Source organism: Xiphias gladius, chromosome 19 (genome assembly GCF_016859285.1).
Source record: "Xiphias gladius isolate SHS-SW01 ecotype Sanya breed wild chromosome 19, ASM1685928v1, whole genome shotgun sequence".
NCBI classification, from domain to species: domain Eukaryota; kingdom Metazoa; phylum Chordata; class Actinopteri; order Istiophoriformes; family Xiphiidae; genus Xiphias; species Xiphias gladius.
In genome coordinates, this window is record NC_053418.1 from 20,902,014 (window position 1) to 20,922,700 (window position 20,687).

The 20,687-nt window shown below is 41.1% G+C and overlaps 2 protein-coding genes across 14 annotated transcripts in view; one reads left to right on the top strand and one right to left on the bottom strand.

Annotated features, from left to right (window-relative positions):
- rorb (RAR-related orphan receptor B) overlaps window positions 1-10,671 on the top strand; it is a 23,744-nt gene extending 13,073 nt beyond the window's left edge. Inside the window, exons 2-10 of the mRNA XM_040154332.1 lie at window positions 2,701-2,786; window positions 2,921-3,062; window positions 3,385-3,816; window positions 4,282-4,403; window positions 4,863-4,995; window positions 5,125-5,232; window positions 5,383-5,493; window positions 5,580-5,692; window positions 5,940-10,671. Of these exons, the coding sequence (XP_040010266.1) occupies window positions 2,701-2,786; window positions 2,921-3,062; window positions 3,385-3,816; window positions 4,282-4,403; window positions 4,863-4,995; window positions 5,125-5,232; window positions 5,383-5,493; window positions 5,580-5,692; window positions 5,940-6,104 (1,412 nt within the window). The 3' untranslated portion in view covers window positions 6,105-10,671. The remainder of the gene's footprint in view (window positions 1-2,700; window positions 2,787-2,920; window positions 3,063-3,384; window positions 3,817-4,281; window positions 4,404-4,862; window positions 4,996-5,124; window positions 5,233-5,382; window positions 5,494-5,579; window positions 5,693-5,939) is intronic.
- The window catches only part of trpm6 (transient receptor potential cation channel, subfamily M, member 6), an 18,515-nt gene continuing 8,479 nt past the window's right edge, over window positions 10,652-20,687 (bottom strand). For 3 of the 13 annotated variants that reach the window (XM_040154322.1, XM_040154323.1, XM_040154320.1), the window contains exons 18-40: window positions 20,349-20,501; window positions 20,061-20,216; window positions 19,754-19,882; window positions 19,260-19,511; window positions 18,994-19,168; window positions 18,292-18,406; window positions 17,992-18,188; window positions 17,730-17,862; window positions 16,221-16,659; window positions 15,275-15,971; window positions 14,870-14,967; window positions 14,567-14,669; window positions 14,190-14,236; window positions 14,006-14,070; window positions 13,878-13,903; window positions 13,709-13,759; window positions 13,525-13,590; window positions 13,070-13,368; window positions 12,802-12,884; window positions 12,523-12,728; window positions 12,339-12,390; window positions 12,079-12,191; window positions 10,652-11,307 (exon numbers count right to left, since the gene is read on the bottom strand). In XM_040154322.1, coding sequence (XP_040010256.1) covers window positions 11,216-11,307; window positions 12,079-12,191; window positions 12,339-12,390; window positions 12,523-12,728; window positions 12,802-12,884; window positions 13,070-13,368; window positions 13,525-13,590; window positions 13,709-13,759; window positions 13,878-13,903; window positions 14,006-14,070; window positions 14,190-14,236; window positions 14,567-14,669; window positions 14,870-14,967; window positions 15,275-15,971; window positions 16,221-16,659; window positions 17,730-17,862; window positions 17,992-18,188; window positions 18,292-18,406; window positions 18,994-19,168; window positions 19,260-19,511; window positions 19,754-19,882; window positions 20,061-20,216; window positions 20,349-20,501 — 3,747 coding nt within the window. In that variant the 3' untranslated portion in view covers window positions 10,652-11,215. Of the gene's footprint in view, window positions 11,308-12,078; window positions 12,192-12,294; window positions 12,391-12,522; window positions 12,729-12,801; window positions 12,918-13,069; window positions 13,369-13,524; window positions 13,591-13,708; window positions 13,760-13,877; window positions 13,904-14,005; window positions 14,071-14,189; window positions 14,237-14,566; window positions 14,670-14,869; window positions 14,968-15,274; window positions 15,972-16,220; window positions 16,660-17,729; window positions 17,863-17,991; window positions 18,189-18,291; window positions 18,407-18,811; window positions 19,169-19,259; window positions 19,512-19,753; window positions 19,883-20,060; window positions 20,217-20,348; window positions 20,502-20,687 lie in introns of those variants that run through there. The other 10 variants (XM_040154321.1, XM_040154324.1, XM_040154325.1 and 7 more) reach the window with 10 other exon arrangements.

A 20,687-nucleotide genomic window follows, 5' to 3' on the forward strand; every position in this document is an offset into this window, starting at 1 on the left:
CCATGGGTTAAAAAGAAAAACACTGAAGATATACTGTAATCACTGGAGAGAAACAGTAAATACACACTCATCTGAGGTAGGAAAATGTAAAGAGCTTTTTTTTAAAAGATTCAGCAGAAATAATAACTACTGCATGTATATCCACAGTGCAGCAGCAGGTGTGGGCTGAATTCAGTTAGTCTAAACCCATAGAGACATACTTGTTTCATGTTCAAAAATGTAATCAGAGTTTGACTTAAAGTTGGTGATAAGCCTTGACAACAGCAAAAAGTAAGAGGACTGTCAAAAGCGGAGGAAAGAAGGCGATATCAAGTACGGCTGATGCACTGTTGTCCTGTCGTCTGTTTACTGCTCGTATGCGGTGTAATGATAACAGCCATGTCCCGGGCACAACTGACCTGTTTTACAGACTATAAATAGCGTGTTACAGGCCATGTTCATTGACAGCTCTGTGCATGTGTAGTCTATGTGTCATCCCAGTCGAGTGCTCCGCTCTGACCCAGTTTGGAGCCAGTTGGCCGGGAATTGGTGGAAACGGGTCACGTCTTGAGCCCCAGCAGAACTCACAGTGTGAGCCACGCTACCTTAAGCACACAGTCAAACAGCGTGTCGCTCCGTCCATAGGTCATTCATTGACAGGCTGTCTACTGCGATGGGACACTGATTCATTGTTGGAATTGAGGTACTGTATGCAAATTATAATTTGAAAAGAGATAAATAAGGTCACTAAAGGCCCATTCACATCTTGAATTACATATATAAAGATAACTCTGAAAACATATAATGCAGTAGGAATAAAATCCAGGGTCATGGCAGACTGGATGTCAGTTTTTAGAGTGTAGACATTTTTATGCCTCCTAATGGCCACCAGGGGACAGATAAGCAAGGATATGAATGAATGAATGAATGAATGAGAGGAAAAACAAATGAATGACTACATGAGCAAGTTACTTTGTGGATCTATGAGGTTCTTTGTTCCATCATTATTTCCAATTCGCACTTCTCTGGACCCATGTTGACCAACAGTGTCTCTGCAAAGGTTGTTCAGGTTCATGTAAAGAGAATACAGTACAAAGTAGAGATTCATTCACATGAGTCAGCTGGCACTGGCCCACCAGCTGTGAGTATCTGTGTGTATTATAGCAGGGATGTGATCATAAATATACTGTGAAACAGTCAAACTCCCTGAGGTGCAGGTGGACTATACAGTGTAGGGACAGCAGTGACTCTCTGTACCTGCTCAGTCACTTGGACAGACAGAACTGTCTCCATTGATCCGCATGTGGGATTATCCAATTATATATACTGCACACTCATTCCCCCACAGACATTTAGTATACCCACAAATATATATGTACAATATATACCTGTGCAGCATATACACACACACACACAAACTTTTCACACTGTGTAAACAGAATGTACATACACTTGGCCAAATGCACAAAAAATAACCAGATAGAACGCATACAAATGCACTTCAATATGCACACGTATAGACCCAAGACAGCCTCAGACATGCATACAGTAACACAAACACAGACACAATGCTCTCTGTAAATTCACACCTCTGAAGAATCAACTCCAGCCACACAGTGAAAGTTTTGTATTGTTCTTAAGGGGGATCAATTAGGCAAAATGTACGCAAATATGAAGTATAAAACTAAAAAAGTTCTGTTTTCTTTTCTGCTTGTTGACTCTGTCTGTTGAGGAAATTCTGGGAAAGTTCATAAAACTTGCAGAAATTCCTACAGGTGGGACTATGCAAGGAGATTACATGTGAATGGCTATTTCAGCTGTGGCTAAGCCAGTGCTCAGCAGAGGAGGGAACCAGCTCGTCGGGAAATAATTTAGGATTAGATAGGCTGTCTAATCTCTTTATAGAGAGTGTGCCATCTCAGCAGACATACCTGCCTACCTCTATATCCATCTCATATCTCTTAACAGGAACTGCGGCTTTCTCTTTCTATATATTATGGATAATAAGTTGAAAGACACTACTGACAGGTGCTTCTGTGTGTTACGCTGAAATATTTTCTGTTGTTCATATTTTGTGCCTTTGGTTGATCGGTACATGGAGCTGCCTATACACAGTGAGTAAAGCTTTGACACCCGTTAAAAGTAGTTAAATTAGTACATTTGTAGATTAAATAAAAGTGACTGAAAAAAGGCTGTAGAACTCAACGTGTGTGTGTTTGTGTGTGAGAGGAAAGAGCAAGTGTGGTCCTTCAGTACCGTAACCTGTTTTCTCATTATGGGCAGCCTTACTAACCTGCAGGGGTCTCTGCTTCAAGCGTAACACAAAGAACCCACACACACAATAAATGATATTCTGTTATTTACGTGTGTGTGTGTGTGTGTGTGTGTGTGCGTGTGTGTGCTTGTACGGTGTGCACGTATGTAGTCCTCAATGTCCCAGTCATTAGAAAAACTCCTACAAGGACATACAGAATGTCCAGATGTCACTGTGCCCTTGTGAAGTTACGCACACATACACACCTATTGTAGCCTAAATCAGGTCCTACAGCCAACCAGGTTGTGTACTGTTTTTTAAGCTCAAATTAGACCACCTACTGAGGTCTAAAAATCTGTGAGGTGACTGAATCAGGCGTTGTTCTCAAAACTGGGAAACAAAAATCTATGTCCTGTCCAAAACGAGTTTTGTAACGCACGTCTTTTCTGTCCTCTCTTTGATTGCAGCCCAAATCGAAGTTATACCATGCAAAATATGCGGAGACAAATCATCAGGTATCCACTACGGAGTCATTACATGTGAGGGATGTAAGGTGAGACTTAATGCATGCTTTCATAAGAGCCAATTATTCTTTGTTTTGGCTCAGAAATTGCATACTCATGCACGTTCTGGGTTCTTCGGGTACCTGTAAATCCGTATTCATGCTTTGTGTTGACATGTTACCAGGGCTTCTTCAGACGGAGTCAGCAGAACAATGCATCCTACTCCTGCCCCCGCCAGAGGAACTGCCTCATCGACAGAACAAACCGCAACCGCTGCCAACACTGCCGCCTGCAGAAATGTCTCGCCCTTGGAATGTCCAGAGATGGTGAGGGCCAGTGTGTCTATATTTATACTGTATTTATAACAACAGTGGTTGTTATACGTACAATATTATCCATGGTGCTTTTGTTTAACAACACAAATACATGCAGAAGCAATACACATTTGTATCTGAGGTAAAGCTGTTAGGATTATATCTGCTGTTATTCCCTTTTTCTACTTTAACATGCTGGTTTTTACACTAAAGCTTTGTAAAGTGTTCTCCAAAAATAGGCTTTTTTTACCCTTTACTCCTCCTAGAAGACCTGAAATGTTGTGCCAGGTTTTTACATTTTTTTCTCCTTACGTTGTATTTTCTCCCCATACAGCGGTAAAGTTTGGCCGCATGTCCAAGAAGCAACGTGACAGCCTGTATGCAGAGGTCCAGAAGCATCAGGCGCGACTGCAGGAGCAGCGGCAGCAGCAGACAGGTGAAGCAGAGGCTCTGGCACGTGTTTACTCATCCAGCCTAACCAACGGACTGTCCACCCTTAACCATGAGATTGGGGGCACCTATGCCAATGGTCATGTCATTGAGCTGCCCAAAGGTGGCCATGGTAACGGAGGCGGAGTCCCGGGGGGCTTCTATGGAATGGATTCCACCCAACCGTCTCCAGACCAGTCAGGTTTGGACATGTCAGGCATGAAGCACATTAAGCAGGAGCCGGTGTACGACCTGACGCCAGTACCCAACCTGTTCAGCTATGGAGGCTACCAGGACAGTCAGCTGGGACCCAATAATGTCAGCATGGGAGAGCTGGGTAAAGACTGCATGATATTTTGCTCTATTTGTGAGATAGACACAGTAGAATGCTTCATCACTTAAAATCTATGTGAATTAGCCACACAGAGAATGAATGGTTACCCACAAAGTCGTCCTGGTAGAGAAAGTGAGTCAGAGTGCTAATCTGGGTGCAGAAGAGGAGATCAGACAGGCTTACACAGCTATCTGACAAGGTGTCATATAACTGTATGTACAGCTCAGGGAGTTTGCACATTTGGAAGTAGTTAAATTTTCTCACTTAACACAAATCCAAACAAATGTTAAATTAAGCAGTAAATGGGTAGCAATGAAAAAAAATCCTCTAAATTTGCATCATGTAGAGATTGTAGCACCTACAGTTTAATGTGCAAAATACTTGCTTGCCCTACCCATACACACACAATATACCACTGTATCAAAAGTATAAATGAATGAATAAATGAATATAAATCCTCTCTTCCAGACCGTATTGCTCAGAATATCATCAAGTCCCACTTGGAGACGTGTCAGTACACAACAGAGGAGCTGCAGCAGCTAGCCTGGCAGACACACTCCTATGAAGAGGTCAAGATGTACCAGAGCAAGGTGAGGCTTTATGTCATGACACATTCTTCATGTGCAAAATGTGACATTTACAATGACAAATCTATGTTTGCTCTTTTTGTGTTTTTGTTATCATAGTTACTTTAATTTTCAGCTACTTTTTTCCATACTAGAGGTGTAAGGTACTTCATTGTTCCTTATACATCTGGGTTCAATGCATCCATAGCCATTCATGTGCCGTGCTTTGAAATGATTTCTCATCAGGAACTTTTTAATTAGTGAAGATTCAAATTCAATTCAGCTTGTCTTTTTTTCCCCCTCTATTAACATGGATATGAAACCCAGCTGTATTTATTCAGGCAATGGGAGTCATAGCATTCATAGATGCGATACGAGTGTGTGAAAAAGGAGCTGCGAGATTTTTTGTTTCATTTACTGACAGGAATATAACTACTGTAAGTACAGAACATATAACCTTAAACTGGGTGTGTTTGGTTCTAGCCCCGGGACGTGCTGTGGCAGCAGTGTGCCATCCAGATCACCCACGCTATCCAGTATGTGGTGGAGTTCGCCAAGCGCATCTCAGGGTTCATGGAACTGTGCCAGAACGACCAGATCCTCCTGCTCAAATCAGGTGAGATGATTGGACTGACAATGTCGGGTGAATGATTAATGAAAAGGCCCTGTGCATTCTATTTCTTTTTGCCTTTTGGTCAGTCTGTCGCTGTCGGGCTCAAACGACCTCTCTCCCCGGCTCTTCCAGGTTGTTTGGAGGTAGTCTTGGTGCGGATGTGCAGGGCGTTCAACCCTCTCAACAACACTGTGCTCTTCGAAGGGAAGTACGGAGGCATGCAGATGTTCAAAGCTCTAGGTAAGGCATTACTACCTATGCATGAAATGTAAAAATCCTCTACCTTGTGAGGTATTTTTACTCAGCACATACATGACCTGAGTAACTGTAATGAAAATCTTTCTTTTTTGTCTGCCCCTCCCTGTCCTCTTCTCTGTTTTTCCCTCCAAGGTTGCGATGACTTAGTGAGTGCGGTGTTTGACTTTGCCAAGAGTTTGTGTTCACTGCAGCTGACAGAGGAGGAGATTGCTCTGTTCTCAGCAGCTGTACTAATTTCCACAGGTCAGTGAACATTCCCTAATATTATTATAAATATAAAGGAAGCTATCTGCGTGGACTTAAAAGAACCAACACTTTTTTCTACTTAGATCGGCCGTGGCTGATGGAGCCTCGGAAAGTCCAGAAGCTTCAGGAGAAGATCTACTTTGCTCTGCAGCACATTATGCAGAAGAACCACATGGACGAAGATGCACTGGCTAAGGTAGGCCACGCTTTTGTATTGAGATAAGTCATACCAGGAGAGCCCTGGAGGCTGGCAAATCAACAGACATATCAAACACTGACAGCAGCTCCTCTGGCCTCAAGGAGAGGTGTAGCAATGTGAAAAAAAACAGAGCACAAGAAGCTCGATTCTTGTACAAAAAACTTACTTCTAACCTTGTCCCTTTCTCCAGTTTATCAGTAAAAAATTTCCTTGTCCTTGACTGCCTCTCCCTCTTCTCTGGCAGCTGATCAGCCGAATCCCAACGTTGTCAGCCCTGTGCACTCTCCACACAGAGGAGCTCCAGGCCTTCCAGCAGCTTCACCCAGAAACCGTCAACGTCCTCTTCCCTCCACTCTACAAAGAACTCTTCAATCCTGACCCCAACTCTGCCATGGCCATGCCCAAGTGACTGCCTGTGGTTCAAATGCATCAAACGGGGCCAGCGCGGGACCAAGAAAATGAGACCACAGCCACATTTGACGAGACGGCAGTGTCGACTATGTCATCAACGTGGCGACCACATATTCCCGAGCTCCCCCAGCCTCATTTCAGGCTGGGGGGTGAGGAGTCATCTGCCAGAAACTTACAGTTACCGCCAACAATACTAGGAATGTCCAGCACTTATCCCATCCTGTTCACCGATACAGTCTGAAGAATGTATATATAAATGAAACGTGCCCCAAGCCACAACCTGAGTGGGGCTTCCTCCTGTCTCCTAAACTGAACTGACTGACCAGAAATGTACAGACTTTAAAACATCTAGGAACAATTTTAAGCTGTCAATCTTTAAGAAAAAATGGGTAAGTTAATTTGTTTTAACTTTGAAAAAAATCTTTTTTTGTTTATTTGGGTTTTTTTCACATGAAGACATTGAGAAGTTGAAGAAGCTGGATGGGGGAGGGAACTGTGGATTTAGAGAAGCTATTGTAGATATTCTTTTAGTGCAGAGCGGATTCCAGTATTACTTCTTGTTCTGTTAAAATAAGTTAGTCATAATTTAAATATACAGCAGCTCACTGTGGCTGACTATACCTTGTCTATGTGTTTTTATTTTATTTGATAGTTTCTTGTGTACAGAATTTGTAAAGTTGAGACTTGTAAAAGAATATTGGGTAAAAACTGGGAGCCGATTGGGGTTTGTGATATACAGAAGCCTTGTCTGGATTTTGTTCATATGTAAAGAAGGTACTGCATCCTTCTCATGAGAACTTATAGAAATGTAAAGAGAGCATATGAAGGATTTAAAAAGAAAATAATGGCTACTACTTTTCAAGGTGAAGATATATACATAAATATTCTATTTTGCAAGAAAAAGAATCTGGCAGATTTGCCATCCTATCAATCATTTTTTTTCTCGCTGCAATAAATACGTCCAATAAAAGCTGGACTGCTTTTGAACAATCAACCAGAAACAACCAATCAGAAACTAGGACCTCAAAATGAACCCCACCTCCTCCCAAAGTCCCCTCATCCTGCCCCTTATTTCCTATGTATTAGGGTCTTGACATGAGATTTCGGCAGATATAAGTGGATAGAAATTCCAGCAACAGAGAAGATTAAACCAAGACAAATTAAAATTTAACTCACAACTTTCCAAACTCTTTTTAAAGTGTATATGAGCGCTGTACGCCCACATCCCTCATATTACTATTTGCACAATCCAGTCCATTGATGTCAATCACTCCGGGCTGTGAATATGAAGGACCCTTTTCTCTAAAGAGCAATAACTTTCACACTGCCTTTCTGATCTTACTCCTTTCCTTTCCTCCTCTTCCTATTTTCAGCTGTTCAGAACAGGGTAGCAGTTTTAACTAGAATGCACTATATTTGACCCGTCATCATTAATTATGTCTAACAATCATCTCTATGGATGGTACTCATTCCACCACAGACTCTGCAGTGTTTTCAGTGTGACACAGTACGATCTGGGGTTAGGACATAAGACAGAGCACTGACTAAAAGATGTGAAGAAATGCTGATTAGCCTCTAATGATCTTTAACAGCATTTAAAGCTGCAATATTGCATTAACAATTCATACAGGAAGCTGTGATAGACAATCACTTTTTCTTTTTTGTTAGTCATTCCATAAATATTAGCACTTACGGACTGTCGTTTTTTCTGTTGCTTTTCCACATTTATGTTATATTGATTAGGATTTGGCCACTGTGTAAAACAATACTGGTTTTACTGGGCATTTAAACCATCTGATCATGTCATTGTGATCGTCTGGCAGTTATTACTATCTTTTGTGGTGAAGGAACAATTTGAACAATCATTGAGGAGACACGTTTTAGGGGTTTGTGCAGTTCAGCATTTAACCACTAGATGCTCTGTGTGCATTACTTTTGTAAAGAGGTCTATAAAGAGCTTTGACAACTGAGGATCTTCCTTTTAAAATGAACTATTTATCAAAATAAGCGACCCACTACACAATATTAGCACAAAATGATTCTGCTGATGGTAAATTTAAAGTTTTTTTACCTAAATCTCTGCAGATCTCTGTTGGGTTGTCTGATGTTGGCAAGTGTTCATTGCACAGTAGCCAAAGCTCTACACTTGGACCATTAACATTTTCATCCTTCCATACACGTCTTCTCCATGTGGTGAGCAAAACGATGTCTAAAGCATGGGGATCGATCATCAATGTTAAACATTAGCGATCTGCTCACATCCATCTGTTCCATGATGTGTCTGTGATCCCTTCACAGGTTCCTTCCTTTACCCCCCTGAACTGACCCCAGATCAGAGGCCAGTGACTCCTTTAGACAATCACTTGCTCATTAAGGCTCGATGCACTACACAGCATCTCTCAGGGAGCAGCTCTTTTTCTGACTTTGCATTAAAAGAGGGTTTAATATTTTTGCAAATTTACAAAAAATTTAATTATAAAAGAATAACTTTTTAGGATAAAATGGCATACTGTACGCCGCCAGCGTATGCCTGCAATGGAATCTGCCCAGACAAGGCTTTGATAAGTGTGCGTTTGTGTGTATGTGTGTATAGAGCATGAATTCACTGGCCAAATCTCTTTAGAACTCAGACTATATGACAAGCATTGTTACGTAGCACAAGAAAAACAAACAAACAAACAAACAAAAACAAAAAAAATATATACATATATATATATATACACTGTGTGTCAGTGTGCTCTTGTCACCACTGTGCACTCATCTTTACTGCTTATTTTGCTGCTTTCGGGACAGTGAGGGAAGTCCACTAGTAAGCTGTGAATCAAGCGCCATCACAACACCCCTGGGACAGTGAATTCCAACTCTGAATATGAAGTTTTTGTGTGTGATGTTTTTATTTTCCCTTGTTAGACTGTGAATCAGAGAGGTGGGATGGGGTTGTGAAAGGGGATGTGCTGGCAAGAACGAGTGGCAACGCAACACTGTAAGTAAGATACTGTAGCAATAAGAACTGGAGGCATTTACTACTGTCATGTTTGCATTGTAAGATTATTTTTTATTTTATTACTATTTACTATTATTATTGTTCTTATTATGACTACTATTCTTCTATTACTATTAGCCTATTGTTGTTCTGTTCTATTTGCATGACGTTTCATTGCAATGAAACATTTGGGGCTTATTTGTGTTTTCTCTTCTCATGATATTGTGGATTTCGTGGGAGGGGTTATTGGCAGGGTGGGCGATGGGTTTCAGGGCAAATTCTACGTCAATTCAATCAGTTCCAAGCAATTTTTTTTTTCACAAGCTGAAAGAATTTTTAAATAAAATGCTCATATTTATACACAACCAATTTAAAAATTTGTCGTTGGATTTGAAATGATTTTTTTTTTCCTCAACCTTTGAATGTGTGAGTTGGTTTAACCAGTCAGTGAACGGCCCTTTTCTGAACTGGCCTTATTGAACCAGATCAGAGACCCTTAACCTGTAGTGGGAGGGAACAATGTGGGGAGGGTAATCTATTCTGAATGTTATGGAGTACCCAGTTCAGTGTGAGGGGCTGAACTCATCATGCGCCTTTACCACTCCATGGACAAAGACTGACATTACAGAGCGCACAGTACTATTTGTCGACAAACTAGTTGTCGTTTTATGTGACGACTCGGACAAATTACGCAGACATTTAATACACTTGGTTTGAAATGAGTTTCCTACACTTAGTCAAATACACTCCACCCCAAACCTCCTCCTCCCTTTCCTGAGAAGACCTGTGTGAGCTTGTGTGTGTGTGTGTGTGTATGTGTGTGTGTTTGTGAGACAAAGAAACAGAGAGACTGAGATGATGTTTGCTCTACCAATGCTTTTTAAACTTTCTAGATGCATTACACATGCGTGCAATTGGAGTAGTGTTGAAAATTGTTAATTTATTGTTTAGAATGTCTTTGCGTCCCAGCAAGAGCAAATAAAACAAAATGTAGCAATCTGTAACCGAAACCTAAAAGGTACTGGCTACAGAACCTCTTTTACACAGGACTAACAAAACAAAACAAAACAAAAAACACAAAAAATGACTTTTTTTCTGTTTTCAAAGTGCCATAGATAGTGAGGAGAAGAGGGATTGGCAGAGTGGGGCGTAGATGCTTTACTGTGTGAGTTTACTTGAGAAACCAATCAAAAAAAGGGGAACTCCACGGAAAATGTGTATTTGATTACACTGACAAACTGTTTTTACATTTTTTGCTTTTTTCATTTGATGAGAGGGGACTCTGCTTGACTCTGAACTCTGACTCTACTATAACTCCATGAGCTCTACTGCAGAGTTTTCATTTTCACATGAGAATGAAAGAGTGCCTGTGTGCACACGCATGCATTTGCATTAAAGAGAGCCATGAACACCCACATATGATGGATCTGACTGGGTTGAAGTTCAGAGCTTTGCAGGGCCCTTGGTGAGTCCTCCTTTGAGATGTATATACAATGTGAAGGTCTGAAGTGATTTTTGTTAAATTCTATATTTTATCGCTTTTGTAGACATTTTGTTGTGGGAAGAAAAAAAAAAATAAAAGAAATTTTATGGGTGCATTTCTGCCTTGTTTTTCTGTCTCTCACACACATTGTTTGATACATTGATTTTTTTTATTTTATTTTAGCTAATCGTGGAATTATTTTATCCTGTTAAAATTAATCCATAATGTGTAAGTACATAATAATTATACAATTTATTGAGATGGTGTCAATATCAAAACCTTTATAAAACAAAGTACAAAAATTCTCATTTAGACTTGTCAAGTATTAAAAAAGAAATCTTTTAACACTATTATGATTCATGAGATACAGCATAATGAGTTACACCTTTTTTATATGAATACTCTGCAACACATCTTTCTTCCTGACAGTATTTACTGAACATATTAGCATCCTTAGTGCAAATCGTGATGAGTTATCGCTCTTCTATCACCCTGTTTTTACTGTAAAGGTATAATGGGTGATGCAGGACACAAACACAGTATTTTCTGAGATCATATGTGTGAGTGTTTGTTCGGGCAAACATGTTTAGTACATGTGTTGTTAAAAGTGGGTGTTTTCTTCCCCTACTTCCTGGGTCAAAGGTTACACTGTTTCATCGGCTCCTTGTTCTTCTTTCCCCGATGTCTGCTCTGCCTCACTGCCATTCTCGCAGCTGTCCAGACGCTTCCTTAAATCTGAACAACAGAAACATCAGTTAGCGAGATGTCGCTCCTATAACACAGTCATTACCACAAGAAAGAGAATACTGACAGGCCTGGGAGGAAGTCCACGCATCCAGCATGAATAATTTGGTTTGATTTGTTGGAGAAATCTTGGAGAGGACACAAGAAGAGGAAGAGGAAACACAGCGCACCTTTGAAATATCAAAACAACTGTGTCTGAATGTTTGTGTTTGTGTGTTTGTTTGCTGGGCTTGTTTGTTTTTGAGCACAGTTTCTTTCCGAGCAGTTATCCTCTAGATGCCGGTATCATGTCTACCCAGAGACGTTAATTAATAGCTAATCAAAGCTAATGTCTCAGCAGCGCATCGCCAGCACAAAGAAATGATTAATACGTAATCAAAGGCCGTACAGCACAACGCACAAAGCGGAGCCCACCCCCGTGCCTCAAACACTACTGTTGTTATAGAAATAAACGAACATTCGTGGCTTAATTAGCTGGCTGTCGGTATGCGCTGTCTTCATTTGAAGTTGTCGGGGATTTATCTCAGAGCCAATGTTGGCCTCCTGAGTGACGACACAGAGGTGACATACAAATACATGCATATATACACGTGCAAAACAGAAAAAAAAACACATACTGAGAAAAGAAAATCCTATGTAAATGCTAATCAAGATGTCACACACTCATTTAGACACAAATACAGTACTCTCCAAGTATGTGAACAATGTTGATTTGCACATTTTCTCTTTCTCTCACGCAGACGGATTTTGTACATTTCTGACCTTCTAGGCCCAGTCTGCGGCAGCAGGCGCTGCAAGAGTGTTTCTGCAGGAAACCGTTGATGGCAGCATCTCCAAGGTTATCAGGACCAAAAAGCATCTCACCCCTGCTACCACTGCAAACAGGGTCAGAGACAGTACGGGAGTAAAGACAGGAAAGATGTTTCATCCGTCTTTCAACAATAAATATTTGAGATAATGTGAATCTGAAAACCAGACCTCATTAATAATCTTGATGCGTTTGTCAGAAATGTTCATTGTACCTTTGGTCATCTGCCATAATGACAGTTGGATCAGTCAGCTCCTCTCCTACTCCTGTCAAGAACAGGAATAAATTAAAAAAAAGAACAAATACAGAAAGAAAGAAAGAAAAAAGACAGATACACACTCAGCACCTCACATTTTAGTAAATACACAGGCATGCCACAAACATACACAGGGATCTACCTTGTATATCGAGCACCAGCAGCTCCCTGCTTGAGTACTCATAGGTCCAGTGGGAGAACGATAGCAGCACTTCTTCCAGTGAACAGCAGGGGGTGATCTCTTCTCCTGTGTTGTTGTTGTACTTCCTGAAGTCACCAGACATGTTTCTCTCAATAGTCAGCCACTGGCCATTTGAATGCCAGAGGACCAGTGAAACATCAAGAAATCTGGTGGATAGGAAAGACAATTACTACATGCACAGACACACACAGTACCATATAGAGGAGGAAACACACACACCTTGGTGAGTACTGCATATCATCAGGTTTGACATGGTTGAATACTTGCATCATCTTCTGGGCTGCTCTCTGCTGCTGGATCTCCTTCAGGGATGCCAGACAGAAAGCCTAATGAAGCTTAAGTTACAGGGAATTTAAAAAATGTGAATATCTACTTAAATAGGTGCAATTTTGCTGATTGCCATTGCCATCGGCTCTTAGAAATGTGATCAACAACAATTCAGTAATTCCCTGCCTATGTCAATTTTACAGATTTTTAGTACACTTACCCTTAAACAAAGCTGCAGTGCCGTGCTACCATGAAAGTACCTCTGCCAGGCACGAACCACCTCTGGCCTGAAGGCTTTGACCACGTATACCAGGCCAGGTCTGAGCACATCCCCTTCTGCCCAGGTACACAACACCCTGCAGCCCAGCCGGAGTCCCCCATCCAAAGAGCCTTCCTCACTGGAGAGGGGCTGCAGCATTGCAGACAGGCCTCGTGATGACCAGGAGGAGACTGTGCTGGATTCAGGGTCAGCATCAGAGGGTACCTCCTCCAGAGAGTAGATGCTTACCTCCTCACCTCCTGCAGAGAATGAGGAAAAAATAAAACAAGTCCATGGAAAGGTAAGGAAAGAAGTTCAAGAGACATATATCTTTGCAAATTAATAAAGATAATAAAGATAATGAAGATAATAAACAAAAAAATTAGGTGACTGTCACACCAAAAAAAAAAAGTTACCTAAAATGGAAACAGGAGTGAAGGGGATGGTGTGAGCCAGTCTCATCAGATTGTTTCTCTCCATGGCTGTTAACACACAGACACAACACAGTCAAAACTACATAGGAGCTAAAATACAAGTATAATTTCTCATGGAATCCCGCTGATTTAATGAAACACAAATTTTCTGCATATATTGTAATACCTGAATAGTGCGGATACAAATTTTCAGTGGACTGGATCGAGGAGCTCTTGGCTGCAGCAAACAAAATCATCAAAATACAAGTTAAACAGTTAATCTCACGATAATTAACAAATGAACTACATAAACATATTTTATAGGAAATCTATCCAAACTGCAAGTTCGGAAATACCTTCAGCGGCAATGCCACTCTGTAAACTGCAACAGAGTCATAAGAAGAATATTTGATTTAATTATTACAATTTCCAGTATTTTGAAATTCACAGATATTATGGTAGGCCAAAAGAAAGGCAGACTTACGGAGACCTACGGCTCATGGATCTGGCCCAGCTGTTCCATGCTGAATGAGTGGGGCTCCACACATCCTGAAGGTCGGTGCAAAGTTAATCAGACCAATCTCGATGACATATCATGCTCTCAATATATCTTATACTTTGTTTCCACAGTTACTACAGTATATTGTCACAATTTACCACAGATTTACCTGGTGGGAAAACACTTGCTTCTGCAACAAATCCATGGGTTCAAAATCTGAAACAATGTTGATATTACCAATATTAAAATATTTCAAACAAAATTTTCATTGTCAAAAATTTATACATTGGATTTTTTATAAGGCCATTTATTTTTGGCTCTTTATATACGCTGATGTTGGTTGCATAAGAAAGTCAGAAACGCGTTGGTATGACAAACCAATAGGCTATTTTATTGTCCTCTACTTCTCAATCTGTTTTGTTTTTTTGTCCTACTGTACACTCAGATTTAATGGGATGAGGCATTTTTACGGTTTCCGGCTGAAAGCTCTATGTACTAAACAGTACAGTGAAGGTACTCTGTCTAAATAGGACTGTGGGTCCTTACTGAGCTGACTGAGGCTGGTTGAAGCCGACCAACATGTAGGTTCTCCTCTCAGCCACCGTTGCCTTCTCCAGCCGGCATCTAACAAATGGGACTGCATGGGTACCTGTTTTCCATAAGAAATAAAGAGATGAAAAGAGGGCCAGGTGGAGAGTCACAGAATATAAAAAAAACAGTTGGCAGGGTTTCAGATTTATGATCCATGCAATGTTCAGTGCCTTACCGAACCTTCATTGTAAAATTTCAATTGGCATGAATAAAAATCTAAACAGTATTCTTTGAAGAACACAAATTGTTTGACATTACAGTATCTGGACTGCTTTCTAGTATTTTCACAGTCTTCCTGCTCTGGGCTTTGCCTCTGCTGTCCAAGACTTGATTGAAGTCAGAGGACTTGGACCACTCTGCAGAAGCAAAGACACACATCATCTGTTACGAGGTGTGGCTGCACGATAACAGAAAAGTAAATTCAGTGCACAAAAGTAGATTTTTTAAATTAATATAAAGTTGTTTTTTTTAATATCATAAGGGACAAGACACAGAGAAAAGGAATACTACACATCTGACTAATCCATTTCCCTTTATAAATGGCCAGTTCTTATATTGATTGGTATTTGGAAGATTTTTGAGCCAATGCATATTCTTTTGCTTTATACCATTGTAAGAAGTAATTATGTTTTCCAACCCCTGCATCACAAACTACAACAATACCTCTGCTCCTGCTACATTGTAGCGATGTGGCATCCCTAATGCCCCTCCCACCAGACAAACTGTCTTTGTTCATTGGTTCATTAAGAGAGGGATGTGATCCCCTCATCGGACTGAGAGGTGCCCCAGAGAAAGTCATATTTTCCACGCTCGATGACAGAGACCTGCAGCAGCCATAGGGACGGTCCCTGGGGAGACATGCCCACCTGGGGGATTTCAAAGGTCTTCCCCGCTGGCTGGAAGATCTCGACCGAGAACTTGGTTGGCTATTGTCCTGAGAAAAGGCAGGATTAACCAAACCCTCAGAGATGTCTCGAGGGTCAGACAGAAGGACTGCCTTGCTAGAGGCTCTAGATACTTCTATGTTAGACAGCTGTTCCTGTGTCCTTTCCCCCTCTTGCTCTTCCTCTTCTTCTTCCTCCTCTTCTTCTTTTCCCTCTTCCTCCTCTTCCATGGAAGTCTCCTCCTGACTGGGATACAGATATGGGTCACAAGTCCAGAGTTTATGATGTGGTGACTCCAACCCTCTGTGAGAAAGAGGACACCCACAGCGTGATGTACCACAGGACTCACAAGGTGTCTGATCCCTGAAACCCCCAAGATGAACTCCATAAAAGTGAGGGAGGGACGCATGGGATGCAGGTCTAAAAACCCCAAGCCAGTTCTCATTGGGATGGTCAACAGTAGCAGACTGTGAATCCTAGGTGAAAAAATATGTGTTAAACAAAATATTTAAAACTGTAGAAGTCATTAGTTATTGTGTGGTCGTTTTATTGTTATAAACCTGAGAAGACAGTGCTAGGTATCAAAACATGGAAACTGTATCAGTCCCTGTAAGAAAATTCTCTTTTGGCTTGGTTCCCCTCAAAGGCTGAGGTCCGGTTTGCACCATTCTCAGCAACAGTTATTATTATAAAGTGACAGCATTAAAATAAAAAGCGGTAATTACCTCCTTTGCCCCTTCCTCTCCCTCTTCAGCGTGTTCTTGTTTTCCTCCCCTGCTCCCCCTGGCTCCAACATGGCACTCCTGTGATGCCAGTCTACTTGCTGCCAGAGTATTGCCCTTCAGCAACGAAGGGTTGGTACTTTTACAAGACTTGGCCATCAGCCTTCGTATATTAAGTACATCACAGTCTGCTCCACTTCTGTGCGGGAGGGTCCAGCTGTGAGGAAGGATGTGCTGGGAAGCTGTGACGGGTTGACACTGAGCCAGACGTGCCTCCTCCTGATGTAGGCTGTCAGAAGCAGAGAGCAAGGTGAGGGTGTCCACAGCCAGTGCCGACAGGTCCTGGAGTTGACCTAGCTGACAGTCCAACTCTGACAGGCTGTCCTGAATGAAGATGACCTTCTCTGAGACCTCCACCACCATCATGCACATCTCCTCTGCTCTAGTGGAACAAAATAAAAAAAAAAATAAAAATAATAATAATGATCTTACATGTTTGCTGTTCTTGCCATATACCAAATCTCACAGCTGACAAAAACAATCAACACAGTCAACTATAAGCTCATACCAATGTCACAATGTGACTTACTTTTTAAAGTCGCTAACAGGAGACTTTAAGAAATTATGTAATTTTGTATAATACTGCATGTCACATATAAATTAAGAGGCTTTGACAAAAGCAAATCGACTAAATATAAACTGAGGATTGAAGCCTGTGTTAGTAGGAAACGAATACCTACTCACTAGATTGTGGGACAAGGTAAATCAAATTTATACCTAATTACCAGAAAAATCAGAGAAAAGAAAGTTGCACCCGAAGATCATTTATACTAAAAACTCTAACATGAATGATGTTACTACTCACATGCACTTCATTTATCTGTGATTTATCTGAGTCAGAAAAAAAGGGTCCTTTTTAGAAAACCATGATTTCACTGACATTCAGCCATCATCTTGGGATGGAGGCATCTACTTAAGTACTTCATTATCCATTTACAGAAATCATAATGACGGAAGGAGCCACTGTGGGTGTTATAGAGGGAAGAATGTATTAGTTTTGGCATTGGACGTGGGTGTTTTGACCTTCCACTTACTATGGGAAGTATAACCACTTTACTTCACTGCACCAAATCCAACTTGTACAGGTCAACAGCAAATATGTATGTCTTTAGTTAATAAAACAATCTTCTCAGCTACAGTCTTATCGACCAGTCAAAGCGCTATGCACTACATGCCACATTCACCCATTCACAAACACACTCACACATACTGATGGCATGGGGTTAGGGTTAGGGTCTACAACACTGATATCATCCTGTACAAGGATCCAAGTGAAACAAACCTTAAGGCCAGTAAGTAGCTAGCAGTCGTAATTTTGCAGGAGAAGGGAACAGGCCCCGGTGTAGTGGGAACACAAGTCATCCTCCAAGATAACACAAATTGAGAAGCATCCCTTTAATTCCACATTGCACACTCCTGGTTTATACTAATCCATTAGAATATCAAACCAACCTCTCAGCTGTGGCTCTGATCCTGTTAATTTGACTGCTGTGGAGACCTTCACTCTTCTCATGGAAGTAGGCCTGTACACATTTCTCCTCAAACTCATGGAGCCTCTTACGATCCTCATGGCCCAGGTAGAGCTCTGGTAAAGACATGTATGACAGGAGAAGTGACTGTATTACTAAACGTGCTGTGAACTAACTTGTAAGATGTGTATAAACAACTGCTGTATTACGTTTCTATCCACACACACAAAAACTGTAGTACTCACTAAGTCCAGAACCTCTCTCCTCACGCTCAGCATCTCCACTAAATCTCCTGTAGATGGCTGTCAAACCCAGGGTCATGTGACTGAGGAGGATAAGGGGGGGAGGCAACCATGGCCTCTCCTGATAGGTCATTATGTAGCGATAACGGTTGTACTTCCACAGTTTATTGGATGTTGATGCCATGTCAAAGTAGATGTTGCTGTTGGGAAGACAACCTTCAGTTAAATAAAAGTACTCTTTTTTGGGGGTCTTCCACTGTAAAAATTACATTTGATTTTTTTTTTTTTAATGAACATGCTTACTTAAAAAATGCGATTAGAATGTTGACCATGATGATATACTGGAAGAACATATAGACAGCCTGGAGGAATGGCGTAAGAAATGAAGCAGGAGGACATGGATTACCATCATCACATGCTGTTAACACACACAAACACAAACACACAGACCTTACACTAGTGGCAATCAATACCTTCATCAACAGTGGGAATAAACTGTAAAATCTTCAGGAGTCATTTTTGAGTTAGTGGCCAAATTATGTTTGTAAATCATTTACCAGTATCACAATGTATTACTTTTTATTCACAGTCCCTTTGCAGCTACAGTATATGTTGTATACATGCAGTATCAACTTCATGAATTAGTTAAAGTCCTGAAACAATGAGGATAACCACAGCCTTCACCTTTAGCCTGCAATTAATAACACACATTGTAACACAAAGGTGAGTCAAGCGTGCATCAGCTGAAATTAAGTCAGACTGACTGACTGACTGAATTTTCTCCAGTTCCATTACTCACTTCACTTTAACAGTTTTACATCACCTGATCTGTATGTGAATTCTCATGTGGCAAAAGACAAGTGGCAAGTTGACATTGCGGCAATCTAAAGTAAAGCACTTTGACCAAGAAACTGAAGGCAACACCAAAGTTATCAGAGTTAAATTCAACTAGTTTAAGTCAAAGCTGGTTAATAATTATCTGGTGTTTTCTATTAAATCACTAACGATCTATCTCTGTTGCGTAGACCTCTCCAAAGATCATCCAGTAGGGCTGGAAGACTACATCTCGAGCAAGGCTCCAGGATGGCTCCTCATCTGGTGACAGGATTGCCTTCCTTGACACCCCGAAGCTCAATAGCACTATTGCCATCATCACCACGATGAAGAACATGTTACTGGTCTGGACAGACACAGAGAGAGGAGAGTGGGGTGACAAAAAAAAAAAAATCTCCACTTTCTTCCTCTCCAAGTGTTTTCCTGTCTCTACTCACCATCTTAGTGATCATGGTGAGGTAAGGACCAGCATGCTGATTGACAGCTAGCAGATCTGTTACCCTGATGAACCAGAAGATGATGTCCAGACAGTAAGTGATGCGCCCTGCTGTCCGGTAGGGATCAGCATGCCAGCGCAGTCCCAGTCCAGCCAGGAAGAGCAGAATGGCAATGAAATCTGACTTGTTCCAGTACTCTGAGAACCAAATCTTCAGCTTGTGGCTCAGCTTCCTTGGCTCAGACATTAGTACCTAATTAAGAGGTATATATATTTGTTATGTAGCATTAACCTGTACTGCTGTATCAAACAAGAGTCTTTTCTATTGTATTATGTTCTAATTACTTTCATTTTATTGTCAACACAACACTTTTGTAGTAATGCTTTCTGTAGAAAATGGATCACAAATGCATACACCAATTCACATTAATAGCTGAATAATTACAAATGATAGAAGAGAGATAAAGAAGAGAAAATGTCTACTGGCTCTCTCACCTCTCTGGTTTTCTCCATTGCAGTGGACAAGATGTACGTTATGACCAGCCACTCCTGAACACTGGGTTGATCCCCCATCTTCACCAGGACGACATAGGAGAATAACATCAGAAAGGCCAAGTAGAACATCTAAAATGGAGACAGAGACAAAAACAAATTAGGAGAGAGACATGAAAAATATACATTACTTGACACACTTACTGCATTAAAGACAAGGAGGTACGCTAGGCCCATCCATTTAATGTGTTTTCAGTAGGAGAAATACTTTACATTTATTTACAAGTATAACAACACGCAGTCCACCTACTGTGTGAAACCAGAACTTGACAACAGGAGCTGTGTAGAATTCATAGAGTCTTGTGATCCAGGAAAGACACTGCATGGTCACAGAGGACACAGTTTCTGACAATGGCCCAAGACATTTGTCATGGAAAGACAGGCCTCTCTCTGCATCCTGACTGCCCTATGAGAGCAGGGTAGAGTTGGATAGGAGAAAAGAATGGAAAGCAAGACAAGAGAAGTACGACACCAAGGCTATTAGCATTCTGGTTCCAGTTTGAAAACAATGCTAGGTAATTCACTATTGGCACTTTACCGTGTGATCAGTTCCCTCGAAGGCTGGTACTGACTTCACAGAGTCAAGACCAAACAGCATTGCCTCATGGGACTGTGGTACATGGCACATTTCAGCTTTGCTTTTAAACTCCAGTAGCAAGATGGCAGGGGGCAGAAGAAGGCTCACAATTATCTGGAAGAAAGAGATAACAAGTGTGGCATGTAAGCTTGTATAACTAATCAGAAACATCAGGAAACATAAGCTTAATTGAGCAATATTCTTGTTGATTAACATTGAATCAAATAACTTATCATAATGTGAAGGTGACGCTGGGAGTGTCAATCCCACTCACAAATATTCATTTGTGTTTTTACATCA